The 15,177-nt window shown below is 52.1% G+C and overlaps 1 protein-coding gene across 9 annotated transcripts in view; it reads left to right on the forward strand.

The window, feature by feature from the left end:
- NOL4L (nucleolar protein 4 like) overlaps positions 1–15,177 on the forward strand; it is a 137,306-nt gene that overhangs the window by 114,371 nt on the left and 7,758 nt on the right. For all 9 annotated transcript variants that reach the window (XM_083744270.1, XM_083744268.1, XM_083744269.1 and 6 more), the window contains 3 exons: positions 11,029–11,300; positions 13,275–13,460; positions 13,795–13,986. In XM_083744270.1, coding sequence (XP_083600396.1) covers positions 11,029–11,300; positions 13,275–13,460; positions 13,795–13,986 — 650 coding nt within the window. The remainder of the gene's footprint in view (positions 1–11,028; positions 11,301–13,274; positions 13,461–13,794; positions 13,987–15,177) is intronic.

The following is a 15,177-nucleotide window of genomic DNA, read 5'->3' on the forward strand; positions in this document are numbered from 1 at the left end:
CACCCTCTGGACCTCCTGTGGAGGAGGCACACAAGAAGGGCCTCAGAAGATGCTCTCAGGGTATAGGTAGGTTCGTATGGGGAGAGCTGCGCCTCGAGGTATTGTGGTCCTGAGCTGTTTAACGCTTTAGTCAGAGCAGGCATTTGTAGGGGGCGGGTGTCCCCTCTGTGCTTCTGATTTAAAGCTAGTGACCCCCGACTTGGCTTTGACTATGCTCAGGGTCCAAATCCAGAGATGTAGTGTGGTGGGGGCAGGGGGGCAGTGGCCTTGGGCGCACAGTTTTGGGGGGCGTGAGCCAAGTGCTCCCACGCAGGGGGTCTCTGGGCCGCAGAGCCTGGCCTCGCTGCTGTGTCTCCGACTCCTTGCGGAATGGCTGCTCACTTGCTCCTTGCTCAGACAGTGAGTGGGCGCAGAGGGAGAGAGGCGAGAACGGGGCCAGTGTGGCCTGGCCCAGTTCTCCTCCCAGCAGGCATTGGGGGGGATTTGCCTACCAAGGGCTGTGTTGGCCGGCCGGGCTCCCCCCTGCACAGGTGGGCAGGCAGCGCAGTGCAGCCCTGTTTGGCTCTGGTGGCAAGGGCTGGCGAGGTGGGCTCCATTCACCCTCTGTGCCCTGCCCCTGCTTGGTGTGTCTGCATGCGCCCCGGGTGCCGGCAAACGCCGCTACACCACTGCCCAAATCTGTCCTCAGCCTGCTTTCGTTTCCACCTGCTCTCCCCCCTCCTGTCAGTGAATAATTGATGGCCCTTTACGTCTCACTGGCTGTTGTTACAGCGAAATGCCTGTGGGATGCTTTGGAAGCTCCTGACGGTCTGGTTTCTAGCCAGACCCAAGTTCAAAACCATGCGGAGGGAAGGATGTTTCTCTCCATGGAAACCGAGGCTTCTGTTTTCTCCAGGAGGTTGACAGAGCAGCTAAGGGAGACTCCTCTGCCACCAGGGTTGCCTGCCTGCCTGCCTGCCTGCCTTCCCAGACAGTGCCAAGCCCAGGGTCCTCCAGGGGTGCCTGGGGTGGGGGAGGAGATATATTCAGGAAGAACCCCCCACTTCAGAAGCCTGAGTGCTGGTTGGTGGATTATTCTGGGAGCCCTTGAGATCCTTGGGTGGTGATTGGTGGGGCTGCCTCCGAGGGAGGGCCCATTGTCCTGCTATAGGATTTTTCTGTGGGCTGCTGGCGCTTGTATAAGCTCATTGTTCTTCAGAGTCAAAAGAGGTTTTTGTCTCCCTGCTGGTGATGGGGTAGGAGGAGGAACGACTTGCCCCACAGCCACATAGATAATTCCACTTTCCGCTTTAGATGGCCGTGTGCTTCCCTCCTCATCTGCCCACCCCACTCCCTTTCATTCAAGCAAGACCCCTAAAGTGGGCCACTTCCCCATTGCCCTGGCTGTCAGGGAGCAGGTGCTGCAGATCACGACACCCCCCCCCCAGTCCATCTCTACTGATCTCTGCAAATCCTGCACTGCAGCAACGAGGATAAGCCAGCTGCCTCCTCCTCCAAAGGCAAAACCCGCTCCCAAATTAGTCTGCAAAACAAGCGGCTGGTGTCCTTCTGCCCTCTGCCCCAAGAGCCATTTTGCTCTGTCCCCTTGACATTTTCTGCCTTGCAGAGACAGGGCAACAAGACTGCAGTGGGGGGGGGGGGCAGCACTAGCTGCCTCCCCCCCACATTAGTCAGGTTGGATTTTTATAGCTGACATGTGCCATGGGCTTGAATCATAGAATTGTTGAGTTCAAAGGGAACCCAAGGGTCATCTAGTCTAACACCCTGCAATTCAGTTACAGATAGGTAGCCGTGTTGGTCTGCCATAGTCAAAACAAAAAAAATTCCTTCCAGTTAAGGTGCTACTGGAAGGAATTTTTTTTGTTTTGACCCTGCAATTCAGGAATCTCAGCTACATCAGACACGACAGCTGGCCATCCAACCTCTGCTTAAAAACCTCCAAGGAAGGAGAGTAGGAGAGTCCACCAATTCTAGTGGGAGTCTGTTCCACTGTTGTACAGCTCTTCCTGATATTTAGTTTGAATCTCCTTTGAAGCCATTGGTTCAGGTCTTAGCCTCCAGGTGACATCCTCCAAGTGCCAGCCCTTGAGATATTTGAAGATGACTCTCATATTGCCGCTTGGTCTTCTCTTTTCCAGGCTAATGTCCAATTCCCTCAACCGTTCCTCATAAGGCTTGGTTTCCAGACCCCTCATCCTGTGTTAAGCCTCCCATCAAAGCTGTGCAGGTGTCTCTGGTGTTAAAGGCAGCACGCCCAGCACAAGGGTGGTCTCTCTTCTCCTGTCTTTCTGTCTGTCTCTTCCCCACCCGCCAAATCACTGTCCCTTAGAAGATGCATTCATTCCCCAAGTGGCAGCAGCCTATCAAGGCTTGGAGCCTGTGGCGAAACTGAAAGAAAGACCTGGCCTGTCTGTGGTTTTGGCAGCACCCCAAAGTTGGATTTTTGCACATGGGTGTACAGCCCACTGTGGGCTGCTCTCAGCCCAGTATACCTGAAGGAGCATCTCCACCCACATCGTTCTGCCCGAACGCTGAAGTCCAGCGCCGAGGGCCTTCTGGCGGTTCCCTCATTGTGAAAAGCAAAGCTACAGGGAACCAGGCAGAGGTCCTTCTCGGTAGTGGCCCCCACCCTGTGGAATGCCCTCCCATCAGATGTCAAAGAGATAAACAACTACTTAACATTTAGAAGACATCTGAAGGCACCCCTGTTCAGGGAAGTTTTTAATGTGTGACATTCTAATGTATTTTTAATCTTTGTTGGAAGCCGCCCAGAGTGGCTGGGGAAACCCAGCCAGATGGGTGGGGTACAAATAATAAATAATAATAATTATTGTTGTTGTTGTTGTCAGTGCAGATGGCCAGCATGGTGCCATTCTGCTCCTGACCACACGTGGAACAGGCTTGTGGCTTCTTCCTTGCAGGCTTGTGGTGCTCCTCAGCCCACCCTGAGTCTGGCTTCGATTCCTCTTCCCCACACTCCTGTGCCGTCACCAGCTGTTCTTTGCCCAGAACCACATCACCTGCTGCCCTCCCTCCCTTCCTCTGCGCAGGTGTGGGTGAACAGTGGTAACTCCACCTTGTAGACAGTTGATAAGCCAGTTTCCAGTCTTTGTCTGGCAAGCAGTGATGGGGAAAATTCGTATTGCACCAGAAAAGGAGGCCGAAGAGGTGGAATACTATGGGGGGGGAATTAATTCCCCTCCCCACTTGTCAGTGCAGGTGAGCAACTGAGCCAGGTGGCTGCAAGCAGACTGTGGGAGGACCACTGGAGATGCCAGTCGCTGAGTCTGTGGAAAATCAGGGTTGCCCTCACTGTAATTTTAATATTTTTATTAAATATTATTAAATGTCACCAAAAAAAGAAATAAAGAAATAAAAACAATACATAACCATACACAAAACATTTATCTACACAATTTTCCAACATGCAGACTAGAAAGGAAGACTATAAAAGAAAGAAACAAGAAAAAGAACGAAGAGAAAAAATGCTTTTTGTAATTGATTATTCCAAATTAATACTTCGAACATTACGATATATAAATCCTAGTTAAAATATTATAAAAGACTTCCTCCTCATTCACCACACGTCTCTTGGTTATCTAATTCACCTTTACATCTGTTCTTCAGTCACTTCCTTTCCTTAAATTCTTTCATAGTCCATCTAATCTTTCTATTCTCTGTATTCTTCACAAGGTTAGGGTTGCCCTCACTGTTGCTTCTGAGGAGTCGTAGCTGTTGTACGGGGCCCTGTGATTTGGGCTTGTTGTTGTTGTTGTTTAGTCGTTTAGTCGTGTCCGACTCTTCGTGACCCCCTGGACCAGAGCACGCCAGGCCCTCCTGTCTTCCACTGCCTCCCGCAGTTTGGTCAGACTCATGTTTGTAGCTTCGAAGACACTATCCAACCATCTGGTGCTGGAGGAGACCGAAGGGAAAGACAAGGAGTCTGGCCTAAGCACATGTTCCAAGAGGATGCATGTCCTGGGAGTCCCAGGGGTTGCTTCTGAATGAAAGAAAAAGCCACTTGTGGGTGGGGGAGAGGATTCTGCCCTTGACTTGGACGAGGAGGGGCTTTACAGTGGTGGGGGTGGGATTTGGACTGCCACTCTGGATTAAAATGCCCCTCCCCCACCATGCTATGTCTCTTCTTTATAAAAGGCCACTAGATGCTCCCACTTTAATACGAGCACTTGGGACCTCTTGCAGTTCAGAGCAGACTGACATGACACAAATTTAATTCATGGAGTAAAATGCCACGCGGTGAAGCGATGGCTGCTAGCATTGGTGGCTCTTAAAAAGTATTAGTCAAATTCTCTCAGGATCGCTCTGTTGAGAGCTTCCAGGCTTGGCAGCCAATATTTTGAGGCACTCCTCCTCTATTTGACTGCTGGATACTAGGCGCATACAGCATGGGAAGGCGGATCATGCTCTGCTGATGTGCCTTCCAGAGGCATCTGGCTAGCAGCTGTTTGGAACAGGAAGATGGTTTCGGTGGGACCCACCTCGGTCTGATCCAGCAGACAGACGCTCCTTATAATCTCAGCCCTTTGTAGCTGCTGCAGTTGAGCATAGGAAGCAACCCAGTATGATTGGTTAACTGGGATTTGCACAGGATATGGGACCTTTCTCAGTTCTGAGGCTGGATATGTAAGGGAGAGGAGGGCAGTTCAGGCCCCAGCAATGCAGAATAATTAAGGCCGTCTTTAGAGTTCTTTGTGTTTACCATGGTTGGGGAAGGACTCAGTGCATAATTCTTGAAGATGAATAACTTATGCCAATTAGCAAACATTCCTTATTTGGGGTAAGTTATTTAGGTTCGCTTGACCTGGTGGGAGGGAGTGACGTGTGCTTGGGTGCGCATATTGAAACGTTGCATTTTAAACCTGCACAGTTTCAGATGAGAAAGCCCAGATTCTGGCTTGGAACATAAGAGGGGTCCCACTGGATTTGGCCACAAGCCCGTCTCCTCCAGTCCTTACCAGATACCTATGGAGAACCCATACGCAAGGCCTTAGTGCAGCAGCACCCCCACAACTTGTGGTTCCCAGCAACTAGCGTTCAGGGGCGTGCTGCCTCTGACGGTGTCGGTAAAACACCCCAGTTGTGGCCAGTAGCCATTGGCAGCCTTATCTTCTGTGAATTTGACTAACTGCCTTTTAAAGCCATCCAAGTTGGTGGCCCCCATCACATCTTGTGGGAGTGAGTTCCATAGTTCAGCTGTGCGCCGTGTGAAGCACTTTGTTTTGTCTGCCCTGAATCTTTCAACATTTACCTTCTTTGGGTGCCCCGCTTAGGTTCTAGTACTTTGGGGGATGGGGGGAGAAATGTCTCTTTATCTACACCATTCATATTCTTACACACTTCTATCAGACTTTGCTCGCCTTTCTTCTAAACTACAAAGCCTCGAATGTCGCAACCATTTCCCCCAAGAGAGTTGCTTCTGTCCCTTGACCCCGTCGCTTGCCCTTTTCCAGCTCTCCTACATCCTTTTTGAGGTGAGGCAGCCATAACTCTATGGGATATTCCAAGTGTGGTCTCACCACAGATTTGCATAACAGTGCTATAATCCTGACAGGTCCATCTTCAATCCCTTTCCTAATCATCCCCAACATGCAATTTGCCTTTTGCACACCTGCCACAGCAATAAATGTGAAAACTTCGTTATAGCCTCCCCCATCCCCACAATGCTTTGGGGGCTGGTGGGAGGACTGTGGGTCTCATTTACCCCTTAGTATCTGTTTTCTTCCCCCTCTTTCTCTCTGTCTCTCTCACCCCCAACCCCCACTTCAAAGTATAGGCTTAGATTGTACGCTCCCCAAGGCAGGGCCTTGACTTTTGCTTGTTGCTCTGCATATAACCCTATATAAACGAATCATCCATGTACATTACTAGTGATATAGAAATAACAGCAGTGTATGGATGGAGTAAAGAGGCTGGTGTGTGTGTGTTCAGGATCCTGCACAGGGATCTTTCAGTTCATTATCATTAATCTAGAAAAGCTCCTCTGCTCTTCTCCCCCCAGCCAGCCATGCCCTGGAAGGCTTGGAAGGTAAGGCATCGTTTTCATGGAGTCATAGCTGGAAGGGACTCTGAGGATAATCTAGTTCAGCCCCCTGCAATGCAGGAATGTTCACTTGCCCCACATGGGGATCGAACCTGCAACCTTGGCGTTATCAGCAGCACGCTCTAACCAGCTGAGTCCGACTTCAAGGGCAATTGGGGATGAGATCCTGCTCATTCCTTGGGCAGGGAAAGAAATTCCAGCAAGTTCAATCCTTGCTCTTTTTCTTTATCCTTTTCTGTGATCCTTGCCATTAGAAACAAGCCATCGCTACTTCCTCTGCTGTCAATGGAGAAAGGCAGCTCTGCAGGGAAAGGGGCCCATTGAAACTTCTCTCTCCTGCCGGCCTGTGCTGCAGAGAGTGGATGGGACTAGATCAGCCTTTCACTGCCATGTGCTGTTGGCGCTCCAGCGGCAGCTCAGGGGCTGCTGCTAATCCCGGGAGAAGCCAAGGAGCAGGCAGCAAGGATGGTCCCGAGGCAGCACACACTTTCTCCCATTGGCCTTTGGGGAGGCCTGCCATTGGCCAGGCACAGGAGGAGAGGCTCTGTTGCTGTGGCAATGCCTGCCTGGGCTCACTGCACAGCAGCCTGGTGCGCAGCTCGTGCCTCCATGGCCAGGAATAATTCTCCTTAATCCTTCAGAGAGGCATCATTGGATAAAGCTGGGAGCCTCCCTCCGGGAAGGAGCTGAGAACAGGGGGAGGGAAAGCCTCTCAAACTGCTAGGCTGGCTATTCCCCTCCCTCCTGCCCTCCTTCTCCTCTCCATTCACTGGCAGAGATCTGCCCCCATTACAGGAACTATGCTGGCGGGAGTGGGGAGATCCCACATGCCCAATGGATCTAGGCAGGCACCAGGCACAAAATGGAAATGTGTGACAAAGCGGGTAGCAGTTCACACCATGCAAGAACTGGCAGAGAGGTGGAGAGACTAGGCCAGAGTACTGGCAAGGTGTATTCCGCCCATCAGAGTCGCGTATGCATGTCTGCCTGCAAGGCACATTGTGCACTGATGTTCCTGGCTAAGGAGGGCTCTGACTGTGGATTTTTCATATGCAAGTGGGACTCTTCTCATGCCGATTCTCTTTCCAACCAGCTGTATCTTACAATGTGCAAATCAAAACATGAAAATGTCCTCTTGTTTTCAGGATTTCTAAGAGGCTCTAGGGAGAAGGTGTCTTTATCCAAGAGTGGCTCAGAGGTCAAGCAGGCCATTGCAGTTATTTGGGACAGTGAAGGTGCTGAACTCTGCACCCCTGGATCTCTGGCAATATCTCTGGCAATGCCAGGGTGCTGATTGGATGCTTGTGCTCTCACCCAGTACTTTGAGTATCTGGCATACCCAGCTGCTGTCATACCCAGCTACTGAGAAAGTTGCAGAAGCCCAAATTCCTTCTCCAAAGAAAGCAGTGAAGGACCAGGGTCTAATGTGACAGTATGGCTTCGATCGTGGTCAGTAGCAACTCTTAATTGATAACAGAAGTTCAGGCTGTGTGGGACTCTAGTTCAGCTTTCCACAACCTGGTGCCTTCCAGATGTTTTGGACTACAACTCCCATCAGTCTCAGCACGGCCACTCAAAACATGTTGAGGGAGCCGGACTGGGGAAGACTGGTCCAGTCTTTTTCTGCTTCTGCCATCTCCAGGCATGCAGTGTCTCTTCCGACCAGGCCTCCATACCCTCAACGGAAGCTGAAATGGTAGATATGCCTGCGAGGCAGCTTCCTGTGTTCCTGTGCATAATCAGATTGCCCTCCCTCTGCCCCGCCTTGCAGCCAGAGGTGGAAGACATGAGAGGTGGAGTCATCACCCAGAGCGCATACTCAGAATTGCTTAGCCTAGTTTAGCTTGAGTACTCTTAAACTCGTGGTCCAAGGGCTTTCAGTGACCGACGGATGGCATAGGAATCCTCTCCCTGTCAGAAATGACTCTGGATAGGATACAAGGGCTTGTGGCACCTGGGCAGATCAGGAGAGCTGGGCAGAGATGCCAGGGGTGAGAAGTGTGTTCATGGGGGGGGGGCAGCAGCAGCAGGAAGAAGGGGCTCCTGTCTGCCGCTTGCAGCGAGATCTTGATCCCAGGGTGGTGCCACGGAGTGTTGTTTGTTGAGAAGGACGGAAGGGCCTTGGCGAGGGAAGCCATTCTGCAGCTTCCTTGTAGATTGCAGAGGAGGGCGGGCAGGCAGAAGGAAGGAGAGCAGCCACACCTCCCTGCTCCCCGCAGCTCCCGTCTGTCACAAGGATGCGGGGCTTTCTCCACCAGCAGCCGCCTGACCCTGATTGTCCTGCCACCTGGGTGAGGAAGCCAGCAAGAGGAAGTTGGGGGCTGCCATCTGCAGCTCCTTTGTTCAGCACCCAGTGCGAGGCCTGTGCAGGAAGCAGCTTTCTGAGAGGCCTTTGCCCTCTCCCCTCTCCCCGCAGAGTTGCAGCACCTCGCGAATCCAAGGATTTGCTGCGGTGGCAGGCGGCATGCGCAGGCCGGCCAGGAGGCTTTGGTGGGGAAGGGTGCGTGTTGCAATGTGCCCCACAAGAGGCTGTGCCCTGAAACCCGGCAGGCGGCTGCGTGCGTGTGTAAAAAGAGGCTGCCCACTGGCACCTGACTTGGATCCTGGAGAAAGCAAGCACAGGACGAATGACTGCATGGCGTGCTTTCTCCTTCTTCAGAGCTGCGCATGAGGGCAAGAGGTTGGGATGCCATCTCCCAGTTGAGCTGCAGTGGGAGGTGGAGGTGGTGAAGGCCATGCCCTTCTCTGGTGCCCAAAGTCACAGCCGTGGTTTGGGAAGAGGCAGCACAGTGCCGTTGCTGAGGGGCTGCTTGGTGCCTAAGCGTGTAAGGAAGCAGAGCCTGCTGCTGCGTGCGAAATGCTGCCTGGCCCCTGCTCTTGTGCAGGCAGGGAGACCTGCTCTCTATGATGGATGCCAGGGCTGGAACAAATGTGTCTGAGGGGGGAAGGCAAGGCAAGCCACGTAGGCGATCTCCATGGGAACCAGGGGAGCAGCAGAGCCTGGCAACGGTGGGAGGGGGGGGGGGAGGAGCGGGAGGTGGTACATCCGCAGGCTGGGTGGGGTGGGGTGGGATGGGAAAGATGGGAGATGGCAGGCGCCGTTTGCCTTGCCCTCGTTCTGCAGGTGGGGGATCGAGGCCGAGGGAGTGCTTTGCCCAGGGCCATGCGTTGGCAGGCTGGCTTTGTGACCACAGTTGCAATGGCAGCCAAGTCCATTGGCTCCCCTCTTGCTGGACCAGAGGAGCTCCTCCAGCATCAGGTGCAGACACACATGCTCAGGCATCCTGTTGTTAAGTGGCAAGAGGCCAGTGCATTGTCGTTGCCTCTGCACCCTCAACACAAGGCGCCTGGATTCCGGTTTATTTTCAGTCCAGAGATGTGTTGAGGAAGGCAAGGGATGGGGTGGGCTTGCAGAGAAATGAAGGGCCACCCTCTGAATCTCTGCCCCATAGCTAGCGCTGAGGACAGTCCATTTTAAGAGTGCTGAAAGTGACTGGCGTAAGGCTTCCTATCCCACTGCAAAGGGGGGGGAGACGACACACATTCACTCCAGCACCTCTGGTCAAGCAGGTTTTCCAAGTTCTTGAAACAATAGCATAAACCTGCCAAACTAGTTTACTGAAGGCCAAAGAGGGCTGAGTGTACACACCGCAAGCAGCCATCCTTCTTCCTCTCTCTCGGCTTAAGGATCTTCTCACCAGTGTGTACGAAAGCCATCCTTTCAAAGCTGCCCACAGGGAGAGATCTGACGTTTGGCTCTCACCTTTTCCCCCTCCTGAGCTTTCACCCTCAGTTGGTTGGCATCTGTCTTTCTCAGGAGACAACAGAAAAGTGTGCCTCTGAGGGTGAAGCCGAACTGTTGGAGAGTTACAGCGCCTGCTGTGGCTGTAGAGACTGATACAGGAGAGACATGTTTTGTTGCAGGTGGAGGCGCCTGGTTTTGCTGCCACAGGTGCACTATGTGTTTCTTCTCTGTGCGCTCCTCCCAGTCGTCATTCTTCCTCTGGTCACTGCTGTTTATATGCAGCCTGACTGTCCCCAGGCACTCTGGTCATTTGCAAGGGGTTAATGTTGCTGGATTTCATGTCATACTCAGTAGTCCTTTGGGAAATGGAAGTTCCAGAAAAAGAATTGCCCGGACTCCTTTGTGAGCTGCCGGTGTGATGTTGCCCTCTAGATGCTGTGGGCTGCAACTCCCATCATCCCTGGCCACTGGCCGTGCTGCCTGGGGCTGATGGGAGTTGCAATCGAAAATATCTTGGGAGCCCCACACTGACTGCCTCTGCGCTACTTCATGATATTTCGTATAAAAAGGGAGCCTTAGGAGCCTGAAGGCAGGTGTACAAGACCTGGGTGAGTGGGGGGGCGGGGGGGACTGAGTCTCAGTGGCAGGGAACTAGCTGGCATGTAATTCTAAAGGACTATGGACATGCTACCTCACTAATATTTGCCTGGTAAGAAATGCCAGTATTATCTGCGCATTTGTTCATTTTGATATTTCTGCACCACCCTTCACCATACAGTCATAGGGCAGTTTGCAACATCTTAAAACATACAAATACATGCAAATACATATACATATACATCTCCGGTGAAAACATGAGTACAAAGTAAATGCAACATAAATGGAAGTAACATAAAATAGCAATGGCTAAAACAGCAACAAATCATGCACACCCTCACCCTCAGAAGAAGGTGGGCGAAAAAGGTTTGCTTTCCCCTTCTACAGTTTGGGAGCTACCACTGAGAAAGCCCTGCCCTGGGCCTCTGGGTGGCGTTGTTGGGGTTTTTTTGGGGGGGGCTGATGTCGATGAGGGAAGAGTGAGATTGTGCCTTGGGTGACAATACCGCAGGAGCTGTCACTGCCCCTTCCCTGCCGCGGGCTGCAGGTTTGGGGCCGCAACAGTAGCAGCATCTTGGGGTCTCTGGTCTTTCTGGTAATGGGGCCCCTTCCCTTCTCTTTGCAGACGATTCCTCCTCGGAGAGCTGCAGCGGGAACGGCTCCTCAACCCTGAACCCGTCCACCTCCAGCAGCACTCAGGGGGATGCCGCCTACCCAGAGATGAATGGGAATGGAGCTGCCGTTCCCATGGATTTCAGTGCCTCCTCTGAGGACCAGCCCATCAACCTGTGCGACAAGCTGGCACCTGCCCACGTCACCCCCTCCTACCAGTCGGACAGTTGCAGCGCCGATGGCCTGCGGAGCCGTGCGAAATATGCAGCCAAAAGCACAGCCGAGGTGTGTGGGGGGGGGGTGGGGGGGTGGAAAGTGACGGTAGGAGCCAATGACATGGGGAAAGCCCCTGACATGGGGGCAGGGGAAGTGTCCCTCCCCCTAACATCCAATGGCAGTAGTGGAGTTTCCCGCTGGCTACAGGCACGGTGGCAGTCTAAAGAAGACCATGTGGAGGCTGAAGCGAGAGCAGATGACCCATCAAGGTAATAGGAGAAGATCAGTCACCCTGATAAGGAGGCCCTGTGGCCTAGCCTTGCGTTAAATTTAGAGCACTCCACGTTTTGTGTTCCTTCGCCACCGTAGTCCACTGACCAACTACACTCAGACCTGTGCCAGCAAATTTTCCTAAGCCAGGGGCCTTGCTCCTGGTCTTATCTCGGCCAGAAACATTTCCTTTTAGGGCAGAAAGGAAGCAGAGTCACCGGCCTTTGGGGGTCCTGGCCCAGTGGCCCTTCTTTCGTGTGGTTGGAGCTTCTCGCAGAAATAAATACCCATTGGGAGCCAAAACAGCAGGGGAGCCCTATGGCGTCTGTAGAGAATGACCAGGTGACCAGGGCATGGTGAGATGAATTCACCATCTGCTTCATGGACCTCACAGAAAGGGGATTTCCATGGGCAAGAGCTCTCGCCAAGGTTCTGGGGGATTCGCGGTTGCTGACCGGTCCTCATGGTGGTTGAACCTTTCTGTGACTGCTTGGAACAAACAGCTGGGGGTGTGTGTTTCAATTTCCTGCTTTGCCTTGTGTGCTTTCTAGCACTGATAACAGAATGCTAGGCCTAAGTTTAATCCAGCACTGCTGTCCTCAAATCCCCAAGGTGGAAGAAGAGGACACTTCAGACTGACCCATATTTTGGGGTATTAGAGGTTACCGCCCACAAACTTCTGCTGCACTTTCCTGCTTGTGTGGGGGCACCTCAGTAAAGCCTCATCTTACTGTTTATAGCAGAGGTCCCCCCCCCCCCCGGAGGCAGAGGACAAGAACAGTAGTCATAGTCAAATTCCTCAGTCAAGAGCTTCTTTATTTCTTGACTGGTTGCACAATCGTTTCAGTTCCTAATATATGCAAACTATTTACAGTGGTACCTTGGTTCTCAAACTTAATCCGTTCCGGAAGTCCATTCCAAAACCAAGACACGCTTTCCCATAGAAAGCAATGCAAAATGGATTAATCTGTTCCAGACTTTTAAAAACAACCTCCAAAACAGCCATTTAACATGAATTTTCCTATCTAACGAGACCATTGATCCATAAAATGAAAGGAATAAACAATGTACTGCAGTCACACAATCAGTAGCTGAACTGGGTTCCACACAGTCACACACCCAAAAAAAAGAAAGAAAAAAGAGCCACAAAAACGCAAAATAAATAGCAAAAACAGACAGACCTCAGCGTAACACTCAAATTGGAGCACGTTTGACTTCCGGAAAAAAATCGCAAACCGGAAAACTTACTTCTGGGTTTGCAGTGTTTGGGTTCCAAGGTGTTTGAGAACCAAGGTGTTTGAGAACCAAGGTGCCACAGTACATTCTTTCTATATCCAGCATGGTATAATCTCAGTGTGTGTGTGTGCTTTCCTTGTGCAGAAATTGCAGCCTGCAACTTCCTCCCTTTATCTGCACCTGCAGCTGACACCAGTCAAGCCAAGAGTGCCACTCCTACACACTAAAGAAAATTCTGGAACCCTCTTTAAAGTTTAAAGGAACTTTTATCTGTTTCTTGAAGAATGTTTTCCTAACACGGGATATGGACTTGGGCCTTCCCAGGCGTTCACTGTAGGAGTGGTGTGGCTGTGCCCCCCTCTGTCTCATTTTAGCCCTCTGCCTCCTCTCTCCACTCCACCCTCACAAATTTAGACAGTGTAGAAACCAAGGCTGAGCCCTCTCAAAGTTAGAGATCTGTGAGCCGCCAGAAGGCTAAGCAAGACGGTGTAGCCAGGGGGGCGGTTCAAAGTGCTGATTCTTTGTCTCCTCCCTCAGTCGCCTCCGTACAGCTCTGGCAGTTACGATTCCGTCAAGACCGAGGTCAGCGGCTGCCCTGAAGACCTGACTGTGGGCAGAGCTCCAGCCGCTGATGACGACGACGACGAGCACGATGACCATGAGGACAACGACAAGATGAACGATTCGGAAGGAATGGACCCAGAGCGGCTAAAGGCCTTCAATGTATGGGCAGCTCTATGTATGATCAGCCTTATGGGGGGAGACAGGGCTCAGTAGCATGGCTGTACCTTTCCTTTCCCCTGTGAGAGGGGAGGGACTGCAGCTCAACAGCCAATCCCATGCTTTGCACACAGATTTGTCCCCTGCTTTAGCCCATCTGTGGTAACTGGTGATGTAGACTCTGCCTGAGAGTTGCTGCTGCTGCTGCCAGTCAGAGTAGACCACCCTCCCACAGCCTGGTGCCCTTGCTGGACTGTAGCAAACAATTGTGAACCAGGCAGGCTAACGATCCGTTCCGGTGTGAGGCAGTTCCCTATGTTCCCTGTTGTTTCCGCAGATGTTTGTACGCCTTTTTGTGGATGAGAATCTGGACCGCATGGTTCCCATCTCCAAACAGCCCAAAGAGAAGATCCAGGCCATCATTGAATCTTGCAGCAGGCAGTTTCCTGAGTTCCAGGAGCGAGCTCGCAAGCGCATCCGCACTTACCTCAAATCCTGCCGCCGCATGAAGAAGAATGGCATGGAGATGGTGAGGGGTTTATTATTATTATTATCCCCAATTCCTTCTGCATCTCCTCTCCTAAGATAGTTTAGAACCATCCCAACCCCTGTTGCTTCCATTCCTCGTTCATATGAGCCTCACTGGACCCAGTCTATGTAATTGCCCTGTGGGATGGCATCTCCACGCTTTTGCCATGATATGGAAGACTTGGCCACTCAGGGACGCCTGTCCAACTCTCTCTCTCTCCCCTGGGCATCCTCCATTCTCTGACCCTTCCCACTGACCTTGCTGAGTCACCTGGGTGGGATGGGGCGGGGGTGTGTGGGCAGGGAGACTGCTGTTAGGTCCTGTGGGCTTTGGTCATGGGGCCCCATAGCAGTTGATAATTTCCACAACTATGTGAAACTTCTGGGAGAGCTTGTCTGGAGAATCAGGGTGTGGTCTCACTCAAATGCTGGCGACAGTCTTCTGTTTTGCATCTTATTTTGGGAACGCTTGGAGATCTTGAATTGGTGCTTGAGTCCAGTAATGGATTGGATGTTTGTAGGAAGCTGAGACCATCTAGTCAAGACAAAGTTGCTGTTAGGATCAGATTCACTGGGAGTTCTCTTGACCTGGTTTCTGGGTCACTTACATGACAGCCATCAGCTGTGACTTGGTCTGCCTCTAGCCAGTGGCGGAGCAAGCCGATTGGGCGCTGGGGCGGCATGCGTGTCCCGCGCCTGGGGGCAGGGCCAGCCACCCACGGGGGTGAGGAGTCTGCCTGCTTCCCTACAGCTGAGGGGGAGAGAATGGGCAGACTGTTTGGGGCAGCGCAGAGCCTGAGGGGACTGTTTGGGGCAGCGCAGAGCCTCTCCTCCCAGGAGAGACGCGTGGCTCGGGCGTGCTGCACGCCCCACAGTGAGTGCCACCCACCATTTTGTCACCCCCCTCAGTGAGGACACACGGCGTGGGCTGCACCTACCACACCGCTCTGCTTCTAGCAAACTGTATTTCATATCTAAGTTTTCTAGTATTGCCTAAGTTCAGAAGAGAGGTTTTGTTGGCATGTTTTAACATTTTATCCTCTAAGATCCTAGATGGCAGATTTGCCATAGTTTCCTACCATGTTAGGTGCTGTCCTTTCAGACTTAGAATTTGAAACAGTCTCTCCTACATACCTTTGCTGTATATTTTATCAAGGGGTTAGAGAAAGCATAATTTATCTCTTTATGAGTC

The sequence above is a fragment of the Podarcis gaigeae genome, assembly GCF_964106915.1.
Source record: "Podarcis gaigeae genome assembly, chromosome: 6".
In the NCBI taxonomy this organism is placed as follows: domain Eukaryota; kingdom Metazoa; phylum Chordata; class Lepidosauria; order Squamata; family Lacertidae; genus Podarcis; species Podarcis gaigeae.